This window comes from Aquarana catesbeiana, linkage group LG01, assembly GCF_042186555.1.
Source record: "Aquarana catesbeiana isolate 2022-GZ linkage group LG01, ASM4218655v1, whole genome shotgun sequence".
Taxonomy (NCBI): Eukaryota; Metazoa; Chordata; class Amphibia; order Anura; family Ranidae; genus Aquarana; species Aquarana catesbeiana.
Genome location: NC_133324.1, coordinates 947,270,592 through 947,286,143, shown reverse-complemented (window position 1 = coordinate 947,286,143; position 15,552 = coordinate 947,270,592). Strand labels below are relative to the sequence as shown.

The 15,552-nt window shown below is 45.0% G+C and overlaps 2 protein-coding genes across 3 annotated transcripts in view; both read right to left on the bottom strand.

Annotated features, from left to right (window-relative positions):
- Positions 1-15,552, bottom strand: part of LOC141121389 (von Willebrand factor A domain-containing protein 5A-like) — a gene marked incomplete in the record, with an annotated part of 791,688 nt that overhangs the window by 265,458 nt on the left and 510,678 nt on the right.
- Positions 1-15,552, bottom strand: part of LOC141121405 (von Willebrand factor A domain-containing protein 5A-like) — a 239,283-nt gene that overhangs the window by 35,409 nt on the left and 188,322 nt on the right. For both annotated transcript variants that reach the window (XM_073611105.1, XM_073611106.1), the window contains one exon: positions 12,563-12,682. In XM_073611105.1, coding sequence (XP_073467206.1) covers positions 12,563-12,682 — 120 coding nt within the window. The remainder of the gene's footprint in view (positions 1-12,562; positions 12,683-15,552) is intronic.

Below are 15,552 nucleotides of genomic sequence, written 5' to 3'. Positions count from 1 at the left end.
AGTGTGTGTTTCCATCCCATATTAATATTGAAACAAGAGGTATAGGTTAGGACTTTATATGAGACCATGACCATCCGGTACACAGGTCTCCATCCAATTATATCTGAGAAAAGTAAGGGGACTAGGGGAAAAAAGGGGGACAATGGGGACTTTATATGAAACACATCACTAGGGCAGGCTGAGTCATCAGATGTAAAAAAAATGTAAATTTATTGATACCACATGAGAAACAAGGTGCAATAGATGATACTCGCATATAATCAATAGATAAGGTACAAAGTATGTAAAACATGGCAGTAGAACATATAATAGTAGCATAGTAACATGTTATACATTGTAACATAGATAGATTGCAGCATCATCCAAATTACACCCCACATGTGTATACGTAATTCATATTGTATTAAAATCCAACTGATGGCTAAAACACTAAAATGCCCATGGTAGATACATATTCGTTGTGACATGTCAAGAAGTTATGAATGTTCAATTGTATTGCTCGACACGTTTCGTGGAAGTTTGTCCACTCATCAGGAGCAGCTATCTGGAAATATCTAAAGTAACGTATAAAGTAGTAATTAATAATATTTAATTACAACAGGAAGAGGGGAAGCAAAACCGCTAGTCCTAACACTCTTACCTGTAGATATATGGTATAATAGTAGTAGGGCATATATAGAAAAGTTCATGATGGTAGGATATAATCAGGGGTGGACACAACAACCCCACGGGAGCTGAGGAGGCAACCAAGAGGCGGCAGGGCGAGGCAGCTCAGGACGCCGTAGAGCAATGGGTAGTGAAAAAGTTCACCTAGGTTTCCAACAAGTTGGTGTAATATAGAGCATTGACCCAAGGTAACTGTAGATAAATAAAATAAAATACGTATAGGTAAAAAACAGGTGATGTTGGATGACCACTAGGTGGAAGATCAAGTGTGGGACAAGGTGAAGTGACAGTGGAGTGAACATAGGAAAAACAGACAGATAGTGTCTGGGAGACCGGTGGAATGAAAGAACAAAGAGAGCCCACCACAACACCAAGCGAACAAAGTGAAGGGATAGTGCAAGGCAGGTTAAGTGAGGACGGGTGTGTAAAGGGGGTGAAGAAAGCATGGTGCAAGGAGATCTCCGGTACCTAAGATGACAGAGTCTCAGCCCGCCAGCCAACGAGGTGAACCCCCAACGTCACGCTAAGACGTGCTAGGAGGGAGGAGAGGAAGCAGCCCACTAAGGAGACTAGCGCCTATATAGGCAACCTCCGGCCTCCATCAGTATGCACGCCAGAAGGAAACAGCGTCACGACGGCACGTGATGTCAATTGACGCCAAACGTGCCGACGTGCGGGGCGTGGCGTCGACGCGCAGCGGACACCCGCCCCCGATCCCATGACTGGTGGATCAGGGGGATAGCAACGGTGCGCGTCGCAGCTCCCGGGGATGGAAAGGATCCACCCCCCGAGTATCAACCTGGATAGATAACATGACTAGGATTTTTTTACATCTGATGACTCAGCCTGCCCTAGTGATGTGTTTCATATAAAGTCCCCATTGTCCCCCTTTTTTCCCCTAGTCCCCTTACTTTTCTAAGGTGTACAACAAGATAATGCCACCATTTCCGACACCGTGTGAGCAGAGGTGATAGCCTCCAAGAGGCCACCTTCTGAGAGAGTAAGCAGTGGAATCTCCAGAATATTTTGAAAGGGAGGCTTCTGGAGAACCGAAATCACCAAGTTCAGATCCCATGTTGGTAGAAGAGTCCGCACCAGTGGAAACAGACGTCGAACCCCTTGAATAAAAAAGGTACACAACAGGGAGTGCGAGACCAGGGGACGCTGAAGAAGACCACTCAGGCTGATACCTGGCTCTTGATGGTACATGAGGCCCATTCCTGCTCCACCCCCCATGAAGGGAGGTCAGAATCGGAGCCACTGAGAAAGAATGCCCAGTGATTCACACCAGGATAAATGTGCTTTCCAAAACCGGAGGTAGAACCTCCTAGAGGTAGACTCCCTAGCCATCAGCAGTGTCAGAACTGCAGCACCTGGCTCATCACAGCCAGGCCGTTAAAACCAGAGACTCTAAAGCAGGATGGAAAAACGGCCCTTGGGACACTAGATCCTCTCTGAGAGGCAGTCACCAAGGAAAGTTGAAAGCCACGCACACCCGGTTGCCATACCCAGACCGACAGGACCCATCCGGAGCCAATAGAATGACCGGAATCCCCATGGCCGTGATCCTGCGCAAAAGCTACCGCAGATGCTGGAGAGGAGGAAAGGCGTAGAGCAAACGTTACCGGCCCCATGGGCCACCAGAGCGATTGAGGTGCCCACCAGAGGATCATGTGACCTTGCCAGAAACCTTGGTACCATCCTGTTGAACCAGGACGCAAACAGATCTACCTCAGGAGTGCCCCATCAGAGACATATCCAATAAAAAAAGGCCCGGTGAAGGGTCCACCCCGTGGTCCAACCCTAGCCTACTGAGGCATCTGACTGTAAGTATTCCACTCCTGGAATGCGTACGTCGGAGAGGGCTGGAACGATACGTTCTGCCCACCGGAGGATACTGAAAACTGCCACCGCCATTGCATTGTCCGACTGGATCCATACCGGGAGCCCCCAAAGTCGATCCATGATCCAGACATAGTCTGATCGCTCGGAGTTCCAGGATATTGCTCGGTAGTCCGGATTCCACCAGCGTCCAACGACCCAAAGCTCAGTCTCAGGACATCTCCCCACTGTACAGACTGGCATTGGTGGTCAACCTGTTCAATACAAATGGAGAAAGGATGTACCCCGCTGAAGAATTGGAGAGGGAAGCCACCAGACCAGGAAACCTCTGGTTACCTGGCTAAGCCAAATCCGATTGTTCAGAGACCTCGCCACTTGTCCCATTATGCCAGGATCTCCCTGAAAGGAGCTTGTATGGAACTGTGCAAATGGAATCGCCTCAAAAGGTAGATATCATCAGACCCAATACCCACATGCAGGTCCGCAGGGAGACCCACCTGCCGGACAACAGTAAATGAAAAATGCAGCATGCAACCATGTCCAGAGGAAGAAACACTCTGGCTAGAGCTGAAGCCCGGGTCAGGCCCAGATAATCCAATGTTCTGGAAGGGTCAAAAGCAGACTTCAGATAGTATAGAAGCCAACTGAATCTATCAAGGTCTGTATAGGCGCTACGTTGCCCTTTGGGGTAGTCGAGGACTCGCAGGAGAAGATCGTGGACCTCAAACCCCCACTGACATAACCACGCCAATATCCGGGGCCAACACCTCGTGAACACCTGAGTGGTGGTGGCAAGACCAAAAGGCAACACCACGCGCTGATAATGCTCAGCACCCACAGCAAAACGGAAGAAGTGTTGGAGTCGGGCAGATAATGGAATGCGTAAGTAAGCATTCGTGATGTCAATAGAAGCCAGAAAGTCCCCATGATGAAGGGGTGCCACCGCTGTGTGGACGGACTCCATCCTGAACTTCTGTACCCACACAAGGCAGGTCAGGGCCTTGAGGTCCAGAACTGGATGTACCATGCCCTACATCTTTTGGACTGTGTACAGGTTTGGATAAAACCCCTGAAACTGTTCCCGACTCGGGAACTGGGACTATCACACTCTGAAGCAACAGGGCTTGCACAGCCCCAGGAGGAGAACCGCAAACAGTCCGGCGACAGAGGCAGCAAAAGGTAGCAAAAAACTTTTTGGGGAACAAGGCCGGAAAACTATCCAGACAAAATCAAGACCCGTAATGATGTCATCCAGGGTAGCCCCCACAATACATGTCTAAGCACCACTGCGGAAACAGAGAGCTCAGCAATCAGGGGAACTGCGGCCAAGAGGCATAGCAGACAAACTGCAGCGCCTAGACCAACAGGTCCGCCAATGCAGTAAAGGCAGGGGGATTCTGTTCCCCCTCTAGATATGTCAGTTGGATCTTTAGAAGCCAGAGATTCCTCTATTGGAATCATGGTTGTCTTGAGCAGCCTAGAGACAGGGGGGTCCACTACTGGTGGAACAGTCCACTTCTGAAGGAGGGACTCCTCAAAGGGGTACCTCACAGCAAGCATTTTCGGAAGCACAAAGGGCACTTTGGACACTCCCAGTCTTCATGGACAAATTTGGCAAAATAAGAGGGAGAATGGAACGCTTTTGCTGCGCAAGACTTATGGGTGCCAAAAGGGAACCAGCCCTCCACCGCAGCCACCGCTGCATCCCCCATCTTGAAAGGTTCCCGCACAGATGTAATAAGTGCGACAACAGCGCCTTTTTGTGCACCACTGCAGTTGTGGAGGAATCATCCTCACTCCCTGACAGGACACTGAGCGTCGCCACCAACCCCGCAAGTTGAGCCATGTCCGTCGCGCCAGAGCCAGATATAGGATCATTCGAGACAGAGGAGGTAAAGGAGGACGGGGGGCATTTACTATGCTATATGCCTAAGCGCCACCATAAAAAACCTCAGGGAGGGGACCACCAACTGAGATCCCCACCGCCCGAGGCCCGCACAGGGGATGTCGACCGAGGCCCCACACAGGGGACGCCGGATGCCCCGCACAGGGGGCACAGACCATGGCTCCTCACAGGGGGCACAGACCGAGGCTCCTCACAGGGGGCACAGACCGAGGCTCCTCGCAGGGGGCACAGACCGAGGCCCCTCGCAGAGGGCACAGACCGAGGCCCCTCGCTGAGGGCACAGACCGAGGCACCTCACAGGGGGCACAGACCAAAGCCCCTCACAGGGGGCACAGACTGAGGCCTCTCACAGGGGGGGCACAGACCGAGGCCCCTCACAGCGGGGCGCCAACCGAGGCCCCACATAGGGGACACTGACCGAGGCCTCGCACAGGGGGCACCGACAGATGCCGGCCACACGAGGCACCACTGAGGACCCTCACAGGGGGGCCCAGACTGAGGCCCCTCATAGGGACTGCCAGGAGCACCCACGCTGGGCCCACCTAAAGGACCCCCAAAACGAGATCGCCCTCAGAGCGGCGGCCACGAGGCCTAGTAGGCCGCAAAAGCCGTGGGCTAGTAGGCTGCAAAAGCCACGGGCTAAATTTTCAGCCACCTGCCGCGAGTGTGCAGCCCCGCGGAGAGACCGGACCGATCCGAAGAGGAGGATCGGGGCTGCTCTGTGCAAAACCCTTGCACAGAGGAGGTAAGTATACCATGTTTGTTATTTAAAAAAAAAAACAAACCTTTACAACCCGTTTAACTAATTTTTCCAAATATTTGTAAATTTGAATATTCGAAAATTCGAAATTCCGAAAATCTTAAATGATAACCAACTATTAAATTCTAGGTATTGGAATTTCCTTTCAAATTTGGCTGTTAGTGAACGTAACAAGTATAAATATATCCAAAGTTACGAATTATCCAAAATAATGAATACCGCATCTAAACGAATGGAACATAACAAATTAATAATAATAAATAACAACAATAATAATAATAAAAACTTTTTATTATTATTAATAATTTGTTCCACTTCATTTGTTTAGATGCGGCATTCTTTATTTTGGATAATTCGTATCTTCGGATAAATTTGTATTTATTACAATCACTAACAGACAAATTTGAAAGGAAATTCCAATACCTATAATTTAATAGTTAGTTATTATTAGTTAGTTATTATTTAAAATTTTCGGATTTTCGTTCTTTCGAAATTTGGACTTAACAAATTAGCAAATTTCCGAATTTGCAAATTTCCGAATTGCGATCATAACGAATGAAAAACGAATGAAAGGAAAACGAACAAATTTTTCGGCAATGAACATGTCAAGTAACCACTGGCACCCCTTATTCCTCCTAGATAAAATAGACATTGAAAACCTGCCATGTTTAGAAGCAGAATTTCACACTGGATAATAATCTGCTCGTTCTCAAACTGTAAATTGGAGATATTCCGAGATATGAACACTTATCAGAAACTGTATCTGAGACATGGTCATGAACAGCGGCAGCCCGTCCATACAAGGCACCCCCCCTAATCCATACACCCAGCCCGTAATTTACATGCAGGGTGCCGGACGCATGGATCCCAATGGGTTTTTTTTTTTTTTTTAGAACCTTAGAACCATGTGATTAGAGCCCGAGTGCATCTCCCAAGTTTGAGAACCGATAATACCTGGCTCATCGCCTGAACTCTGTTCAACCCAAGTATATTGCGCACAGATATCCTTTGATAAAGTCCCGTAGGAGGGACAAAACGCGTCAATGACCGCGGGTAGTGACGCCAGATCCGGCCGGTGACACGCAAGTCGCAGCGCACTTCCGGTTTCGGTTTTTATGCTTGTCTCTTTTGTATTAATGGGAGTGGATTACCTTGTCTTATAATATGTTTTAACTACCTCACGCCTGCACTATAGCCGAATGACGGCTACAGCGTGGGCCTTAATTGATCAGCTGTTATCCAAAGTCAGCCACGCTGACAGCGTGAGCAGAAAAAAAAGCCGATCGCCGGCTTCTGTCAAAGGGACAGCTGTCCCGAATGTTGAGAGCCACCACCGCCTCATCTGTGCCCACCTGCCATCTGTGCCCACCCTGTGCGCTTTGCCCTCATCTGTGTCCAACAATTCCACCTGCCAGTGTATATCAGTGCCGCCAATCAGTGCCCACCTGTGCCACCTATCAGTGCCCATCAATGCTGCCAATCAGTGCCCATCAGTGCCGCCAATCAGTGCTGCCTATCAATATCAACCAGCAGGCCACCCATCAGTGCCACCTATCAGTGTCCTTCAGTGCCACCTCTCAGTGCCCATCAGTGCCACCTATCAGTGTCCATCAGTACTGCCTTATCAGTGCAGCCTACCAGTGCCCATCAATGAAGGAGAAAAATTGCCTGTTTGCAAAATTTTATAACAGGCTATAAAACTTATGGGGTTTTTTTTACATTTTAAGTCTTTTTTCGTTTTTTTTTAGCAAAAAATAAAAAACCCAGCAGTCATTAAATACCACCAAAAAGAAAGCTCTATCTGTGGGGAAAAATATATAAAAATGTCATTTGGGTACAGTGTTGTATGACCGCGCAATTGTCATTCAAAGAGTGACAGCGCTGACAGCTGAAAACTGGTCTGGGCAGGAAGGGGGTTTAAGTGCCCAGTAAGGAAGTGGTTAATAAACGGAATTACGCTATATATTCTTTTCCTGTTTTGCCATTCAATATTTATATGAGCAAATCCCCACCTGCAAACAAGGAGCCACGTTGGAGGACTACAAAGCCCAGCATCTGAGACAATTTCAAAGCGACTTCTGTTATGGGAGTCTATGGCATTTGGTGAGTGAATGGGCACATAGGAAGGTAGCACCCATCGCACCAAATTATGTTTACAGTATTTTGGCTAGACATGTTCCGAAAAATTTGTTCGTTTTCGTTTCATTGTTTTTTTCTTTTTAATTTTTTAGGTCATTATTCGTTAAGAATGAACATTCAGAATAATAACCAACTAGCTAACTAATAATCACTATTAAATTATAGGTATTGGAATTTCCTTTCAAATTTGTCTGTTTGTGAATGTAAATAATACGAGTTTATCTGAAGTTACGAATGATCCGAAATAACGAATGCAATATCTAAACGGAACAAATTAGCAAAAAATAATAATAATAAAACGTTTATTATTTTTGGTATTTATTATTATTAATTTGTTACGTTCCATTTGTTTCGATGCAGCATTCGTTATTTCGGATAATTCGTAACGTCAAACAAATTCGTATTCGTTACGTTCACTAACAGCCAAATTTGAAAGGAAATTCCAATACCTATACTTTAATAGTTAATAACTAACTAATAATAACCTAACTATTACTATTTAGATTTTCGAATTTTCGTTCTTATTTTCGGATTTTCAAATTTACAAATTTTTAGATTTTTTTACATAGTTACATAGTTACATAGTAGGTGAGGTTGAAAAAAGACACAAGTCCATCAAGTCCAACCTATGTGTGTGATTATGTGTCAGTATTACATTGTATATCCCTGTATGTTGCGGTCATTCAGGTGATTCAGGTCATTGTTTTATCTCTGGCGTTGATCCCCCTTTTAATGCATGCCAATATTCTGTTTGCTTTGTTAGCAGCAGCTTGGCATTGCATGCCATTGCTGAGCCTATCATCTACTAGGACCCCCAGGTCCTTTTCCATCCTAGATTCCCCCAGAGGTTCTCCCCCCAGTGTATAGATTGCATTCATATTTTTGCCACCCAAATGCATTATTTTACATTTTTCTACATTGAACCTCATTGGCCATGTAGTCGCCCACCCCATTAATTTGTTCATGTCTTTTTGCAAGGTTTCCACATCCTGCGGAGAAGTTATTGCCCTGCTTTGCTTAGTATCGTCTGCAAATACAGAGATTGAACTGTTTATCCCATCCTCCAGGTCGTTTATGAACAAATTAAATAGGATTGGTCCCAGCACAGAACCCTGGGGAACCCCACTACCCACCCCTGACCATTCCGAGTACTTCCCATTTATCACCACCCTCTGAACTCGCCCTTGTAGCCAGTTTTCAATCCATGTACTCACCCTATGGTCCATGCCAACGGACCTTATTTTGTACAGTAAACGTTTATGGGGAATTGTGTCAAATGCTTTTGCAAAATCCAGATACACCACGTCTATGGGCCTTCCTTTATCTAGATGGCAACTCACCTCCTCATAGAAGGTTAGTAGATTGGTTTGGCAAGAACGATTCTTCATGAATCCATGCTGATTACTGCTAATGATACCGTTCTTATTACTAAAATCTTGTATATAGTCCCTTATCATCCCCTCCAAGAGTTTACATACTATTGATGTTAGGCTAACTGGTCTGTAATTCCCAGGGATGTATTTTGGGCCCTTTTTAAATATTGGTGCTACATTGGCTTTTCTCCAATCAGCTGGTACCATTCCAGTCAGTAGACTATCTGTAAAAATTAGGAACAACGGTCTGGCAATCACTTGACTGAGTTCCCTAAGTACCCTCGGATGCAAGCCATCTGGTACTGGTGAATTATTAATGTTAAGTTTCTCAAGTCTAATTTTAATTCCATCCTCTGTTAACCATGTAGGTGCTTCCTGTGATGTGTCATGAGGATAAACACTGCAGTTTTGGTTACTGAAGCCCCCCCGATTCACTCGTGAAGACTGAGGAGAAGAATAAATTCAATACCTTCGCCATCTCCCCATCCTTTGTAACCAGATGTCCTTCCTCATTCTTTATGGGGCCAATATGGTCTGTCCTCCCTTTTTTACTGTTTACATACTTAAAGAATTTCTTGGGATTTTTTTTGCTCTCCTCCACTATGTGTCTTTCATGTGCTATCTTACCTGTCCTAATTGCACCCTTACATTTCTTGTTGCATTCTTTATAAAGTCTGAATGCTGAGGATGATCCCTCAACCTTGTATTTTTTGAAGGCCTTCTCCTTTGCTTTTATATGCATTTTTACACTGGAGTTAAGCCATCCAGGATTTTTGTTCGCTCTTTTGAATTTATTACCCAATGGGATACATTGGCTAATGCCCTTATTTAATATGCTCTTAAAGCAAACCCATCTCTCCTCCGTATTCTTTGTTCCTAATATTTTATCCCAATTTATGCCTTTTAGCAAGGTTTGTAGTTTAGGGAAGTTGGCTCTTTTGAAATTCAGTGTCTTTGTATTCCCTTTATGTTTCCTATTTGTGTGATTTATACTGAAACTAATTGACCTGTGATCGCTGTTACCTAAATTGCCTCGTATTTCCACATCCGTGATCAGGTCTGTATTGTTGGTAATCAGTAGATCCAGTAATGTTTTATTTCTAGTTGGTGCGTCTACCATCTGACCCATGAAATTGTCCTGCAAGACATTAAGGAACTGGCGAGCCTTAAATTAATGCGCGGTTCCCTCCGCCCAGTCTATGTCTGGATAATTAAAATCCCCCATTATGATAACACTTCCCATCCTTGCTGCTAATCCAATTTGTGATAGGAGATCCGTCTCCACTTCCTCCCTCAGGTTAGGGGGCCTATAGCATACTCCAGTATTATTTTCCCCTTAGCTTCATCCCTTTGGAGCTCTACCCATAAGGATTCCACCTCCTCTCTAGCTCCCTCAGTGATGTCATCTCTCACATTCACTTGTACATTATTCTTTATATATAGGCATACCCCTCCCCCTTTTTTACCCTCTCTATCCTTGCCGTATAGGGTATACCCTTGAATGTTTGCCAGCCAATCATGAGAGCTGTTGAACCAGGTCTCTGAAATTCCCACAAAATCCAAATCCTCCTTGTACAACAGTATCTCTAGTTCACCCATCTTGTCCGCCATGCTCCTGGCATTGGTGAACATGCCACATAGTTTAGGCTGGTCGCATATTGTCCTCGTATTGGGTGTTTCGAGATTGCAACTAGGACTTGCTACTATACTCACCTTGTGTTTTTGTGCTTTGGTTAACCTACCACTAATGCCCCCAATACTACCCTCTGGAATATCTTCCGCGCTGGCTATCTCTGTCTCTGGACCCTCCCCCCCATTGCCTAGTTTAAAAACCCCTCTAACTTTTTGGCCATCTTCATTCCCAGCAGATCTGCACCCTCCTCATTTAGGTGCAGTCCGTCCCTTCTATAGTACCGGTTACCGACTGAGAAGTCGGCCCAGTCCTCCAGGAACCCAAACCCCTCCTTACTACACCAGCTCTTCAGCCACTTGTTTACTTCCCTAATCTCCCTCTGCCTTTCTGGTGTGGCTTGATGTACCGGTAGTATTCCTGAGAATACTACCTTGGAGGTCCTTTTCCTCAATTTAGCTCCTAAGTCCCTAAAATCGTTCTTTAGGACACTCCATCTGCCTCTGACTTTGTCATTGGTGCCAACGTGCACCATGACAGCCGGGTCTTCCCCAGCCCCTCCCAGTAATCTGTCCACAAGATCTGTGATGTGCCAAACCCAAGCGCCCGGTAGACAACATACTGTTCGGCGCTTCAGGTCTTGGTTACAGATTGCCCTCTCTGTCCTTCTAAGAATTGAGACCCTACCACCAGAAACTGTCTTTCCTTTCCCTTTGCTGCCCCCCCCACTCTCACTGGAGGAGTTCTTCCCCGGTAGCTAGGAGAGTCCCTCAGCTCCAGCAGTGCTGGTCCCTGACTGGTTTCACCAATGTCACTTATTGGGATGCTCCAGTCCTGGATCGGCCTCCCTGGCAGTTCCCCCTCTACCCCTCCTGACTGTCACCCATCTACTCTTTGCTAGTGCCTGCACCTCTTTGTCTCCACCCGCCTCTGTGCTGGCCCCTGCCGGCACCTGCCGTGTACGTTCCTGGCTCTCCTTTAGTATGGAGGGACTTCTCAGTGCTGACAGTTGCTTCCCCAGATTCAGAACCTGGGCTTCCAGGGAAACAATGTGCTTACATTTTGCACAGCAGTATTCACCCTCGATCGGATGATCAAGGAACGCATACATGCAGCAAGATGTACAAAGAGTCGCCTCTCCACACCCGCCAGGCATCGTACCTATTAAATTTAGTGAGGATTTGGGGATTTTACCCTGTCCAAATTAACTAACAGCTAGCTTCCTGGCACTAATACTCAAGACAATACACAGGTACACAACAAGACAATACACAGGTACTCACAGACCTACGTGCAATCGCAGAACAGTCGCAGACCTACGTGCACTCGCAATACTCAAGTATACAGTACACAATACACAAGTACTAACAATCCATACACACTACTATGATCCCTGTTATAACCTCCTGTTTTAAACTCTGGTTTTTAACTCACCACTTAGACCAGTTCCACTTGGACTAAGTTCCACAGCCTCACAATGAGCAGGCTCAGGATGAGTCCTACACACAGTTATATATGCACCTGTGAGCAATTAACCATCCCCCTTAATTGATAGCCTGAAGGAACCAGAGAAAAAAAAAAAAATTTCAAATTTTGAATTTCCGAATTTTTGAAAAAATTTGTTAAATGGGTTTTGGTTAATTCGGATATTTTCGAATGAACAAATTAGTCGAAATTCGTTTAAAAAACAAATTTGGAACGAAACGAATTGCACAAATACTAATTGACTAATTGACAATTGACTAATTTTGGCACTACAGCACTTTAGCCAGTGACGATGGAACTTACAGGCTCGGTTCACACGGAGGCGACCTGTCAGGCAACTTAGCCGCCTGACAAGTTGCACTCCATTCAGTGCAATGGAACCGTTCGACTTAGAATAAGATTCCTGTACCATTTTGGGGCGACTTCAGAGCGACTTGCATTGACTTCTATTACAGAAATCGTTTGCAAGCCGTGCTGAACGGGGCCGGCTTCAGAGTTGGACGACTTTGAAGCTGCCCTAGTGTGAACCCCTGAGACTAATATCTCACTGAGAAGATCACCAATAATGCTGGACTGTTTGGACATTTGATTAATTGAAGATAGGAGTATAATTATTTGTTTATGAAACTATTTTAATCAGGTATAATCGTAGGAGCGCTCTTTACACGTAGGCACAGAAATCCCAGAGTGTCAATGGTTTTCTAGAGTAACAGCACATCAGAATCAGCAACCACAAAAAAAATAAAAAATATGGCACTTACCCATCTTAGATATTTCCAGGGAAGAATAGAGTGGTAAATCCACTTGAGGCTTTGCCTTGCGTGCACTCCACGCCATCCTTCTATGTCCTCCATGGAATGCTGAGCCCACCATCCTGTATGCTGTAAGAGAGGACAGATGATGAGTGATAAGCACCATATTACAGACTCTATAGGATACTTGTGGATTCCTCACCATGACATGTGACTGCGGTCATCAGGGCTGGAAGAATTTAAAGTGTCTCTAAACCCAAAACCAAAAATGTGATATATTGCAGCTTACCAGTACTTAGATGTGGTGGCTGCATCTAAGTGGTTGGCTGCATTATTTTTCTTTTGTTTTCATCCCCCCCCCTTTAATTTTCACTTGGTGGTCCCACAAATAACATACATATATCAAAAGCAGCGCTATAGATCTAACAAGTACTGTGCAAAAAAAATTGCAATATGAGGCAGCAAATAAAGTGCAAAAGGTTTACATATGAAACATCAAACTATAAAAGTGCAATATGGGACAGCAAATATTTAAACATGCATGTTCCACGATGGAACAGCAAATAAAGTGCCAAGAAGTGCAATATGAAACAGCATTCAATAAATTGCAGGTATATATCCAACACTTATACCCCTTTTTTGCATTTTTACCTACAGGTAAACCTATAATAAGGCTTACTTGTAGGTAAAAAGGAATATCCGTACTGGTTTAGGAGATATTCACCTTGCATGCAGCCGCTGACGTCTGAAGGTCCGGCGGACGCTGCCTGAAAAATCAGAGCTCCTTGCCAGAAATTAGACTCGCATGCGCCGGAGTGACGTCATCGCGGACCTGGACACTCACAGACGCGAACCCGGAAGACACGCCAAGGGGGAAAATGTCAGATCCCTCGGCGGTGACCAGGAGGCGATGCCAACGCTCCGATCTAAGGTAAGTATTTCATAATGAGCTAGTATGCGGTACATACTAGCTCATTTTGCCTTTGCCTTACAGGTTTTTTTCCTTGTTTTTTGCGGGTTATACAACTGCTTTAAACGTGCATAAAGGTAACAACTGCAAACAAACAGTGCATATAGTCAAGTCCATAAATATTGGGACATTGACACAATTCTAATCTTTTTGGCTCTATACACCACCACAATGGATTTGAATTAAAACGAACAAGACGTGCTTTAACTGCAGACTTTCAGCTTTAATTTGAGGGTGTTTACATCCAAATCAGATGACCGGTGTAGGAATTACAACAGTTTGTATATGTGCCTCCCACTTTTTAAGGGACCAAAAGTAATGGGACAGATTAACAATCATCCATCAAACTTTCACTTTTTAATACTTGGTTGCAAATCCTTTGCAGTCAATTACAGCCTAAAGTCTGGAACGCATAGACATCACCAGATGCTGGGTATCATCCCTGGTGATGCTCTGTCAGGCCTCTACTGCAACTGTCTTCAGTTCCTGCTTGTTCTTGAGGCATTTTCCCTTGAGTTTTGTCTTCAGCAAGTGAAATGCATGCTCAATCGGATTCAGGTCAGGTGATTGACTTGGCCATTGCATAACATTCCACTTCTTTCCCTTAAAAAAACTCTTTGGTTGCTTTCACAGTATGCTTCGGTTCATTGTCCAACTGCACTGTGAAGCGCCGTCCAATGAGTTCTGAAGCACTTTGCTGAATATGAGCAGATAATATTGCCCGAAACACTTCAGTATTCATCCTGCTGCTTTTGCCAGCAGTCACATCATCAATAAATACAAGAGAACCAGTTCCATTGGCCATACATGCCCACGCCATGACACTACCACCACCATGCTTCACTTATGAGGTGGTATGTTTTGGATCATGAGCAGTTCCTTTCCTTCTCCATACTCTTCTCTTCCCATCACTCTGGTACAAGTTGATCTTGGTCTCTTCTGTCCATAGGATGTTGTTCCAGAACTGTGAAGGCTTTTTTAGACGTTGTTTGGCAAACTAATCTAGCCTTCCTGTTTTTGAGGCTCACCAATGGTTTACATCTTGTGGTGAACCCTCTGTATTCACTCTGGTGAAGTCTTCTCCTGATTGTTGACTTTGACACATACATCTACCTCCTGGAGAGTGTTCTTGATCTGGCCAACTGTTGTGAAGGGTGTTTTCTTCACCAGGGAAAGAATTCTTCGGTCATCCACCACAGTTGTTTTCCGTGGTCTTCCGGGTCTTTTGGTGTTGCTGTGCGTTCTTTCTTTTTAAGGATGTTCCAAACAGTTAATTTGGCCAAACCTAATGTTTTTGCTATCTCTCTGATGGGTTTGTTTTGTTTTTTCTGCATACAAACACCGGGAGAAGCCCAAAGAAATTCTTCAGAGAGGACAGACCGGTGAATGCTAAATATCATTTATTGATTATCCAAAAAACATATACCAAACACATAAATAATAGAATACTACACCGATCTCCAACACATAATTAAAATGAGACAACGTCTAGATGAGACACAGGTGGCCACCATACCTAGATCACACACTTCAAATCCATCTCACACATAAGCAGACATACATCGATCCTAGGATCAAGTCTGGGGATGGGATCCTTCAAACATTTGGATTATATGAATAAAAAATTGAAAAATTACTTTCCATATAAAAAATATATTGAAATGTTCAATAGGGTACTCCCATAAGAATATAAACAGTATGCTTGTAATGTGTGGAAATCTCCTTGAGTTTTATAAACTATAGGTGCCGTGATTCACAGTCCGCTTAATGATAATCATAAAGGCACTGTTAGTGGGGATCGGAGACTGAGGGCAGATATATTTAGAGATGACTTGGCACAAGCAAAAGAAGGGATATGCAAATGATGCTTCCCTACGATTAGTAGGAGTAAGATACAGCTCACCGTTTAGCTTCTTGTGTGTAAGTAGTCATAGCCCTGGAGATCTAGTCCCGGTTTCGATAGCCCATCGTTCTGCCGACTGCATTAGAAGCCAGGTACAGGATATCAGGTTGGGGTACTTTCACCCAG